Source organism: Salvia splendens, chromosome 16 (assembly GCF_004379255.2).
Source record: "Salvia splendens isolate huo1 chromosome 16, SspV2, whole genome shotgun sequence".
Classification (NCBI taxonomy): domain Eukaryota; kingdom Viridiplantae; phylum Streptophyta; class Magnoliopsida; order Lamiales; family Lamiaceae; genus Salvia; species Salvia splendens.
Genome location: NC_056047.1, coordinates 4,747,513 through 4,758,791, shown reverse-complemented (window position 1 = coordinate 4,758,791; position 11,279 = coordinate 4,747,513). Strand labels below are relative to the sequence as shown.

Here is an 11,279-nt window from a genome sequence, read left to right as displayed (position 1 = left end):
GAAAAATATTTTTAACAGTGGACAACATAAACTTTAAATGCAAAATTAATACATGATGAGAGGAATAAATATAAAAAGTGTTTGAAGTTGATAAAAAAAATGAGATCCACCTCGTAAGAGATGGCACCAAAATTGATAGCATGAAGATCTTTAAAAATAAAAAACACACCTTAAGAAATACTATAAAATAACTAAAAACTGTTTTGAGCCATTTCCAACTAAAAGCCCGATTAACTTACCAAAATGGACCAAGGCCCAAACTGAAACCCCAAAGCTTCGAAAGCGGGCCGGGCCGATATTTACAAAGGGAAGTGCTATAAAACGTGGAACAACCCTAATTTACAAATCCCTTGCTCCTGCCACAACTTTCCTCGCAGCCGAGAGTAGTATTGTGAGCAGCAGCTCGAGATTTTCAGATCTCTCAGACAATGGCTACAGCGAAAAATGTTAAGGACGTCTCTCCACACGAGTTCGTCAAAGCTTACGCCGCTCACCTCAAGCGCTCCGGCAAGGTTTAATTTTTTTTCTACTTTTTTTTGACGATATAAGATTTAATATCCCAAATTTTCTTGTTGGTTGCTTCAAATTTAGGTATTTTTTTTTCTTGTCGTTATTCTGTTGCGTAATTTGGGTTGTGATTTGTATGCTTGAAGGAATACATGAATGTGATTATTGAATATTATTCGTTTTATTCAATTCAATGTGGAGGCTTTATGTTACTATTTAGCTGCTAGGTTTAAAAAACCTCTTTTCCTCGATATAAAAAGTGTGTTGAGAGACACAGTGAGTAAGTATAGACAATGATTGAGAGTAAAATATATTCTTTTATTAAAGAGATGCATATTTATTTCCCGAGGAGCAAAATTGATAATGTCCGTAGTTTTTTTTACAGTTCAAATTCTATTCGAGAATACTAATGCAGCACATTTGATCCTTTGTTTTTACTATAGATGGAGCTTCCTGAGTGGACTGATATCGTGAAAACTGGTGTGTTGAAAGAACTTGCCCCTTACGATCCCGACTGGTATTACATTAGGGCTGGTAACTATCTCCTAACATATAACTTTATCTTTTTGTCACATAATCATGTTTTGCAAAGTTGTGGTAATCATACCCATTATTTAGTATCATCTTATCAATAAGTTCATAATCTTATGGTACTTATCTCGGTGTTCTGTTTCTCAATGCTGTCTTAATAATAAGCTTTTTGATTTTGCAGCTTCCATGGCTAGAAAGGTATACATGAGGGGAGGTCTTGGAGTTGGTGCCTTCCGTAGGATTTATGGTGGAAGCAAGAGGAATGGAAGTCGTCCACGCCATTTTGGCAAAAGCAGCGGTGCAGTTGCACGTCACATTCTGCAGCAGCTGCAGAACATGAACATTCTTGAGCTAGATACAAGGGGGTAAGTGCAAGTCTTCTAGTTTTGTTCGATTTCACTTATTTGCAACCTCACTTGTAGCATAAGTATTGTAGTGTTTGGCTACCTAGAGTCCAGTTCTCCCTTGTCACTTCTAATCTTTTTTGTGTATTGTAAATGCAATTACAGAAATATGAAATGATCCTGTGCTAGAGTATCCCTTATGTACATTCGTAACATGATCTCTAGAATCCTAGTTAATTTTCCGTTGTGCATTGATTGTTTTACAGAGGGAGAAAGATCACATCCAGCGGCCAAAGAGATCTCGATCAAGTTGCTGGAAGGATTGTTGTTGTTGCTCCATAGATTAATCTTCCAGCCTGTTGAAAACTTCCTCATTGCGAAAATGGTTGAACAATTTTTTGTTTGAAATGTTTCGTGTTTTTTTACTATTCTAATTTGTATTGAATTTTCAGAGATGTACTTGGATCATTGGAGTTTTATCTTAATATATCATCTAGTTAGGCATCTACTCGATTCTGATTTTTATGTAGTGGCTAAAATTGATTAAAATGGATTATGGTTGTGGTTGGGAAAGTACTATTACAATCTAATAATTCTCTTTCTTTTTTTTAATATTTATCTGATTGATAAGGTCTTTATTATTCATGTTGTAAATTTAGTAATTTTCTGTGCAATGAACATGATTTAGGACAAAGTAAAGGGTGTACTATGTTTTTAATCTTACTTTATGAAAACAATTTAAATGTTATTTTCGTATGTTGAAGAATTTAACGCTTCAATCGAATCTCTATAATATCTTCACAAACGTAACAGAAGTACTCCGCAATTCCCCGCTCCCATTCCGATCCGGAGCGTCTCCAGAATGGTGCCTCTGCGTCCTCCCCTCCCCGGAAGAGGAAGAAGAGGAAGAGCAGGAAGGGAAAATCGTCTCTCATTTCCGAGAGCCCCACGGAGGAGACCCTCTTGATCAACGGAGATTTGAATTACTGCTGTACGCTGAGCACAGTCACGGAGGTTGCTTCCGTGGTGCCCGATTTAGATTGCGAGGTCACGCTTTCATCGGTTTACGGGGCACTGCGGCAGAGGAATGTGGGGAATGGGGGATGTTCTGAAGCGAACAGTGATGATAGTGTAAGCAGTAAGAAAGATGATTTTGCCAAGGAAGAAGTCGCCGAGAATTGGAAAGCCGGGGGTAAGGAAAGCGGTCAGCAGGGGTCGGAAATGAACCGGAGGAAATTGGAGAAAGATGGTACTTTGGATTGGAAGGAATGGATGGCCGAAGACGCCAATTGTAAGTTCATTCAATCAATCAGATTTGCTGATTTTAGGGGTTTTCCTTTTTATCTGTTTTATAATTGGGAGGCAGACTCTAAGAATGTTGATCGGAAGTCTGAATATTGTTGATTTTGGGGATCAGGATCCAGTCTTTTGCCTTTTAGTATTGCCTAGATGGCCTGTTGGGTCTGCAAGATTTTATCTCATAATCGAATATCTATTATGTTTGATTCATGCGAGTGAATCTTAGATGGATAATCATCCTAGATAGATAATCATAATATAATGAGTCATAGCAACCGAACGATAGGGTCTGCGTTTAGATAGACGATCAGATAATCAAGTGAAGGAATTTCAGAAAAAGTAGATTGATGCTTGTAGATGAAGGTTCAACCAAGGTGACACTGAGAGGGCAATTTTGTGAATGCATGATGCTATTGTATCTTATCCAGCAGTGATAGCAGGTTAAAAAGTTTTGTGATGTTAATATTTTGAGGCCATAAAGATGATTAGTTTCTGGTATTTTTGTTTGTGCTGACTTGATCAATTGTCTGCCTCGGGTAGAATGTTTGAAACTTGTGTTGATTTGGTTTGATATCGCTCACTTAATTTGTCAAAACTAAAACAATGAAGATTGAAGGGCATTGGGTAATGTTGGATAATTTCTTTAATTCACCTCTATTCTCAGACCTTGTTTGTTTGGACTCTGGATGTGTTCATTACTTCTTTCAATTGCTTATTTATGTTGCTTCATTCACACTTTCTACCATTACATTAAGTTTATGAGATGTAATCAAGACTCATTTTATAACAAAAATTCATCTTGTTTTAATGCTTATAATTCTCTCCTTTATATTTTTCAAAACTCATGCCCAGTTAAAATGTGACAAAAATGGAGGAAGTACTTCCAACGTCCAATCCGTGTCCATGAAAAACACTGGACAACACAAATTTTAAATACAAAATTACTAAAGAATGGGAGAGATAAATATAAAAGGTGTTTGAAATATTGATAATAAAAAATATGGGATTCACCTCATTGAAGATAGTAGTAATATATATAGTGAATGTTTTTAATAGATGGACCAAAATAAAGAAAACAAAATTATTTTTCTTAGACGTGGTAGTATGAAGTCTCTTTAAAAATAAAAAAAAACATATGTTGATTTATCTTCCAAAAGACACCTTAAGCAAAATAAAATAACTAAGAATTGTTATGAGTCATTTACAACTAAAAGCCCGATTAACTTCTCCAAAATGGGCCCAAGCCCAAACTGAAACCCCAAAGCTTCCAAAGCGGGCCAATATTTACAGAGGGAAGAGTTATAAAATGTGGAACAACCCTAATTTCCAAAACCCTAGCTTCCTCCACAGCATCCGAGAGTAGTATTGTGCGCAACAGCTCGAGATTTACAGATCTCTCCGACAATGGCTACTGCGAAAAATGTTAAGGACGTCTCCCCACACGAATTCGTCAAAGCTTACGCCGCTCACCTCAAGCGCTCCGGCAAGGTTAAAAAAAATTCTACGTTTTTTTTGACGATTTAAGATGTAATATCCCAAATTTTCTTGTTTAATGCTTCATATTTATATATTTTTTTCTTGTCGTTAATCTGTTTCGTAATTTGTGTTGTAATTTGTATGCTTCAGGGAATACACGAGTATAATGATTGAGTATTATTCGTTTTAATTCAATTCAGTGTGGAAGCTTTATGTTACTATAGTATTTAGCTGCTAGGTTTTATAAAACCCCTTTACCTGGACATAAAGTGTGATGACAGACACAGTGAATCAGTATAGAGAGCGATGGAGAGTAAAATATATTGTGTTTTATTAAAGATATGCATATTTATTTCCCGAGAAGCAAAATTGATGAAGTTGGTAGTTTCGTTTACAGTTTACAAATTCGATTCAAGTATACTAACTCAGCACATTTGATGCTTTGTTTTTTTTACTATAGATGGAGCTTCCGGAGTGGACTGATATCGTGAAAACTGGTGTGTTGAAAGAACTTGCCCCTTACGATCCGGACTGGTATTACATTAGGGCTGGTAATTACCTCTTCTACATATAACTTTATTTTGTTACATAATCATGTTTCTGCAAAGTTGGGGTAATTCTATCTATTATTTAGTACTCCATATTATTAATAGGTTCATCATGTTATGGTATATATCAAGGTGTTCTGCTTTGCAATGCTGTCTTGATAATAAGTGTTTTGATTTTGCAGCTTCCATGGCTAGAAAGGTATACATGAGGGGAGGTCTTGGAGTTGGTGCCTTCCGTAGGATTTATGGTGGAAGCAAGAGGAATGGAAGTCGTCCACGCCATTTTGGCAAAAGCAGCGGTGCAGTTGCACGTCACATTCTGCAGCAGCTGCAGAACATGAACATTCTTGAGCTAGATACAAGGGGGTAAGTGCAAGTCTTCTAGTTTTGTTCGATTTCACTTATTTGCAACCTCACTTGTGGTGATTGGCTACCTGGAGTTCAGTTCTCTCTTGTTACTTATAATCTTTAATGTGTATTGTAAATGCAAATACAGAAATATGAAATGATCTGGTGCTAGAGCATCCCATATGTACATTTGTAACTTGATCTCTAGAATCCTAGTTAGCATGTCTGACCCTCTAATTTTCTGTTGTGCACTGATTGTTTTACAGAGGAAGAAAGATCACATCCAGCGGCCAAAGAGATCTTGATCAAGTTGCTGGAAGAATTGTTGTTGTTGCTCCATAGATTAATTTCTGTGTCTGTTGAGAACTTCCTCATTGCGAATATGGTTGAACAATCTTTTGTTTGAAATGTTTTATGTTTTTTTTTTCTATTCTAATTTTTGTTGAATTTTCAGAGATATACTTGTATTATTTGAGTTTTATCTTAATATATCATCTAGTTAGTCACAACTACTCTATTTGATTTTTATGGACTGGCTAAAATTGATAAAATTAATATTGGTCGTGGTTGGTGAAGTATTATCTTACAATCTAATAATGCTATTTTTTTTTATTATATTTATCTTTGAGATAAGGTCTTATTTTTTTCATGTTGTAAATCTATTATTTTTATTCGCAACGAGCATGATTTAGAATAAAGTAAAGTATTAGTAGTCTAGTGGTACTATGTTTTTAATCTTACTTTATGAAAACATTTTAAATTTTATTTTCGTATAATGAAGAATTTAACGCCTTCAAAGATTCAATCTATTCTTTATGGTGGTGTTCGGTTTTTAAGATAAAATAATACTAAGATACAATCTAGGATTGAGTTGTGAGATTATTTTAGTCATAAGGGTTAGCTATGACTAATTAAGGATTGAGTTGTGACGTCTTGTTCACTTTAAATTTAATCTCGGATACAATCTTGCAAACCGAACAACCACTATATAATAATTTGTTCACAAACGTGTACAGAAGTATCTTCATATTAATATTTTTCGTTATAATTTACACTTTTATACATGCTATTTTTGAATGATATCGCAGCATGTATAAAAATGAAAACAATGAAATGTCCATTGATATACCACCAAAGATTTACCATTTATTTCTCAAAGTGAACAAAGATAGATTATCACGTCTGTAAATTGTAGTACTTAATACACTACTTTATTTCACAGCAGTGGAGTCATTTTCATTTTTAGTAAAAGTCTAACATTTCTTCTCACTTTACTATCTCTTTGTCTCTCTACCTTTTTCCTTTCTTACTTTATTCTTTTTTTATTTTGTTCATTTAACACACTTTTTTCTTAAATCGCGTGCTGAAAAGAAATGTCTCTACTGCGATAAATTGTAACGGAAGGGGAGAGAGTAGTAAATATTTTCTAATCCTATTTCGCCTTCCATATTTATGCCATATGTCATGTTACAATCTCCTGAATTGTGCGACTTGTCACTGTCCATCCTGCTCAAATGAAAGATATACATAGTGAACGAGAGAAGTATCAAATGATATATTCTTGTATATAGATATGATAGAAGGAAGAAAACATGTAAGTAAAGATGAACTCAGGGGAAATGGAGGAAAGAAGAAATCAATAAATTTGGCACACCATTGTGCCAAGCAAAACATCATCTTTTAGCACCCAAAACTGCAAGCCTCTCACAAATTATTGCAACATATACAAACGGATAGAATGAATGACCAAGAAAGTGAATTGCTATTTGCTTGTGTTCACTGGCAATGCGCTACGAAGTCATCTAAAGACAAGTTACATTTGGTCTTCTTCTGCTGAGGTAAGTTGAACTTAGGCTCTTTGGGTATGGTGGGGTTCTTCTCAGACCTTCTGGGGACGAAGGGCCTGTCAAAATACGGCATGGGTTGAGCTTTCGGAATTAGCTCCTTCCTCAGCCTCCGGATTTCTTCTTCTTCTGCCTCCTGCAAAACCAGGAGAATTAACAATCTCAAAGAGAATAGCTTCTTGTTGACTGGCAGTTTTGGAATGTAGTTCTGTAGTTAGTTACCTTCTGCTGTCTCTCTCTTTCCAGCCGGTATTGTTCAACCATATTCATTTTCATTGCGATCTTTAAAAAGACAATAAATTTTGGTCACACTTTGTTGTAAAACACACTCAAATATCCAAGAACAGAAAAAGAGAAGCAAACCAAGTATGGCATTTAAAAGTGAAGATTGTGATATGCAAACATCAGCTTTTTAACATGTTTGCTTTCATAGTTTGAGTTCATTTTATGTCACTCTAGTCCAAGAGAAACCAAGCAAAGAAAAATTAGAGGCAAACCAAGTGTGACATTTGAAAATCAAAGAATTGTGATATGTGTACAGCAGCTTTGTGGTGGAGGGAGATTGCTCAAGCAATTCAATAAGACAAAAAAGACACACAAGACTGGTACAGATAGTCTATTGAACATGTTTGCATTCATAACCATTAACTTGTTCATTATATTTCACTTTAGTTCAAGAGAAACCAACCCCAAACTAAGCAAATATGAAGCGGGAGGAGGCCTAGTATTTACTACTATTGATATCGAACCATAATTAGTAGTGTGAAGTTTTGAAAATACCTTATGGAATTAAAAGGTAACAATAAAATTCAAAGAACTGTGATGTAGATGGAAAGCACACAAGATTGGGACACATATCATTCAACATGCTGGCATTCATAACTTGAGTTACTAGATTTCAGTTTAATTCAATAAAAATACCTGATGATCAAACTCAGATCGATCTACAGCCCTCACATCACTGTGCAACACGAGGTCAACTGGCCTTGTGACTTCTTTAACTGGAGGTTTCACCAAATACTGAGATAATAACAAGTTCAGAATTAATGACTGGTTAACAGAGTTGTGTATGGCCTAAATATTTTGAGCATGACCGAAAACAACTTTCATATTCAAGAGTAAACTATAACTAGATCTAGCCCTACATATTAATAAAAGATGTAACACAACCTATAAACATGATACTGAGAGCATTAATATAAAGGAGTTCCTCTTAACAATAATGCCATGCCAACATTAGCCTATCATTAGCTCTGTGAAGCTGTCAATCCCTTTGAGCAAAAGATATCCATAAAAGCTTTACCTCGGGTTCGTCTGTGGTCCAAGGAAGACCTTGCGCTATGGGTACCTTCATCTTCTCTTCTTCTTCAATCATCTGCTGTAACTTTTTCATGAATACTTCTTCCTTGCATTTTCCTCTTTCCTGCAGTAGGGAAATTGCCAATTTTTCAGTTTTGTAAAGAGATGCAAACAAGTAGTGGAAAGCAATCGGCAGAACACATCAAGCATCTATTTAAGAAGCAATCAATTTCATGATCACACTCAGTCCTGCTTTAAATAGAACCAAGTAACCGTTGCCTCTACTTTTTGCATCTTAACTATAAAACTCAACTGGCTTCTCAAAAATATGCTCAAACCTTTATCACCATTATCTGCTTGGTATGAAGAATCAAAATGCATATGTGCAAGGAACCTATTAATCACCATTCTATCTTTTACAACGTACATATAGTAGTAGGCAGCCATCAGTCAGACTATGGTGGAAGACATATACCTCTGTTCTAAGCATGAAAGGCTTTAGAGAGGTTACTTTCCGCTGCTTTCTCTTCCAGAGTCTTCTAGTACGATTTGCAGCTGATTCGGTGCTCTGCACATGGGAAACAAATATAAGAACACCAAAAATCGAGAAACAATTGGCCACAATAAGAGAAGTTAAGGTCTAAAGTTCTCACTCTTCGCCTGCTCTTTTGACCACCAGCAGTCGTCATGGTTGCAACACTACTGCAAAGACACATATATTAGTTGAGACCCAAAACTTGAACACTATCTATGTAACAAAACAGGATAAATACAACAAAAAGGAACACTATCTATGTAATCAATCAAGTATATCTGAGTTACAACACTGACTAACCTTCCATCGTTGCTGTCTAATGAATATGAACGACGAGGATCAAGTCCTAAGCTCTCTGATGTCAGCTGAAAAATCGATGGACAGAACGAAGAAGATGAAACCTGTGTCTCTGGAGCCTTAGGTGGTGGCTCCAGTCCACTCGATGCCAAATCTGTACCAACTTCATCATTCTCCGCCTCCTCCACATCATTTTCCTCAGAATTCCCCAATTTGAACGTCGTAAGCTTCTCAAATTCCTTCACCAAATTCATCACCCTGCCAGACCCTGGCGTCCGTACTCGCACTTTTGCTTCTTCCAACAACCTATCTCTACTCCTCTTTACACCCCCATCATCATTCTCCGTGGACCCATCAAAATCAACCTTGTTTTCCCTATTAATCTCTGATAAGGCTCCATCCCCCTCCAATCTCCCCTCAGCATTTAGGCCTTCCTTCAGAGACATCAAATCGAAATCCTCTAGTTTATCGGAAACCTCATCTTCGATTTCATCCCGATTTTTGAAAAAAACCTCCTGAGAAGCGCGCAGACTCTCATACGCCACGCACAAGCACTTCAATTTACCTGTCGCCTTCTTACACTTCTCACAAGCCCCCGCCGCAGCGCCCAAGGAACTCTGATCTTGGTTTCGCACCCTCTTCTTTGCGATCACGAACTTCCTCTCTCGAATCTTCTTCTTTGGCGACGGCGAGGCAACAATCAACTGCTTAGGGTTGGAGGTTGCGTTTCTGGAGGCGGATTTCTTGGCGCTCCTTTCGGATTTGGTGATCAATGGTGAATTCGAGAACTTCACGTTAGGGTTTACATTCTCGGACTTCGATCGGGCGATTTTTTCTTTCGCTGGAGTAACCGGGCCGCCGGATTTCGAGCTTGAATCCATGGGGAAATTCAATTCACCGGAAAATTACTCAACCACTCGGTTTCTAGAGAGAGAAGATTTTGGCTGGATTTACAGAATGAAATCGATAATTCATTGGCAAAGGAAAATGGGAGGAAATGAAGAAAATAATGTTGGAGCTCGGACGCTCTGTTTACAACGGCTAGTTTCAATGATTTGATTTTGGAGCGTTGGATTGATTATTTTGAATATTCCCGTGAATTTGAACCGTGGGATTTATGCCTTTTACATTGCCGTTGTGTTTTGGATTTTTGGCTTGCTATAATAATACTCGTGCAATTAAAATAATGATTGGTAATGAATAGGATAATGATGTGATAAAAAAAGAAAGATAATGTGTACAATACAATAAACTTTGTCATGCATTTCTTGATTATGGTTGATACTCCTATTACATTTTGAATTTGCTTGACCATTTAGAATTTCAGCTAAAAAGATTATGAAAAATGGTAAAAGGATTATGAAAAATGGAAAACTCTAATAAAATGTGAGTAATAAAAATTAGTTGAATGTGTGGGTTCATTACCAAAAATAGTAAAAAACCAAATGGAAAGTTTATTGGTGGAGGGATGAAAATGACAAAATAAAAAGCTTGTTGGTGGACGGAGGGAGTAACAAACATATTTTGGATTCAAATCTCACCATTCTTCATTTTAAGCAAAAAAATATTATCGTTATTGTTATTATTAGTACTCCGTATTAAACAATTTTCATATAAAGCTTTACTAAAAATGTGTATCGCACTTATAGTACCAAATATTTAAAAATATCAACTTTTTGGTATATTCTTCGATACAATATCATACTTTATCGAAGATTCCAATACGATAATATTATGATTTTTATATCAACATATACGATATACTTATAATATATACCAAAATCAATGTATATCAAGTAGTCTACACTATAACATATACGTAGAATGAATTACCATCATACAATTACAAGCCATAGTCAACCTCACTAAAAATCTAACTATATATAGCACGGCTGAAAGAATTATAAAAGAATTAATATATTTTTACCAGTAAAATTTTCTAATATGGTGAATCAGTATTTTGTTACCTTAATAATCTGGTTGTATTCTTTAATCAATTTTGAAAAACAGCTTATCATAATTTGAGAGCCAAACTAAATTTATCCTCTTCTACCAACCTAACTCTCTAGAACTACTATAATGTCTCCAACAAATTTGTAACGATTGTTATTTCGACTAAGGAAATCCCCTCATTTCTTCAGAAAAACAAAATACTACAAATATAAAATGTTAAACCATTAAAAACACATGAGTGACATGACATTTGATTCAACCTATAGTTTCATTTGAATAATTAAATTTATAACTCGCG

General features: G+C 35.8%; 3 protein-coding genes across 3 annotated transcripts; 2 read left to right on the top strand and 1 right to left on the bottom strand.

Annotated features, from left to right (window-relative positions):
- Nucleotides 1-349: 349 nt before the first annotated feature.
- Nucleotides 350-1,886, top strand: LOC121769905 (40S ribosomal protein S19-3-like). The gene is made up of 4 exons (XM_042166684.1): nucleotides 350-512; nucleotides 951-1,041; nucleotides 1,220-1,403; nucleotides 1,649-1,886. The coding sequence occupies exons 1-4, from the start codon at nucleotides 429-431 to the stop codon at nucleotides 1,722-1,724; spliced, it is 435 nt and encodes a 144-aa protein (XP_042022618.1). The 5' UTR covers nucleotides 350-428; the 3' UTR covers nucleotides 1,725-1,886.
- A 2,115-nt stretch (nucleotides 1,887-4,001) lies between these two features.
- LOC121769906 (40S ribosomal protein S19-3-like) lies at nucleotides 4,002-5,562 on the top strand. The gene is made up of 4 exons (XM_042166685.1): nucleotides 4,002-4,169; nucleotides 4,618-4,708; nucleotides 4,888-5,071; nucleotides 5,320-5,562. Exons 1-4 carry the CDS (start codon nucleotides 4,086-4,088, stop codon nucleotides 5,393-5,395), a joined length of 435 nt encoding a protein of 144 aa, XP_042022619.1. The 5' UTR covers nucleotides 4,002-4,085; the 3' UTR covers nucleotides 5,396-5,562.
- A 1,111-nt stretch (nucleotides 5,563-6,673) lies between these two features.
- Nucleotides 6,674-10,020, bottom strand: LOC121770082. Its single transcript, XM_042166885.1, has 7 exons — nucleotides 9,032-10,020; nucleotides 8,850-8,898; nucleotides 8,672-8,764; nucleotides 8,201-8,320; nucleotides 7,819-7,917; nucleotides 7,120-7,179; nucleotides 6,674-7,033 (listed from the first exon to the last, which is right to left on the bottom strand). The coding sequence occupies exons 1-7, from the start codon at nucleotides 9,907-9,909 to the stop codon at nucleotides 6,830-6,832; spliced, it is 1,503 nt and encodes a 500-aa protein (XP_042022819.1). The 5' UTR covers nucleotides 9,910-10,020; the 3' UTR covers nucleotides 6,674-6,829.
- Nucleotides 10,021-11,279: the final 1,259 nt, after the last annotated feature.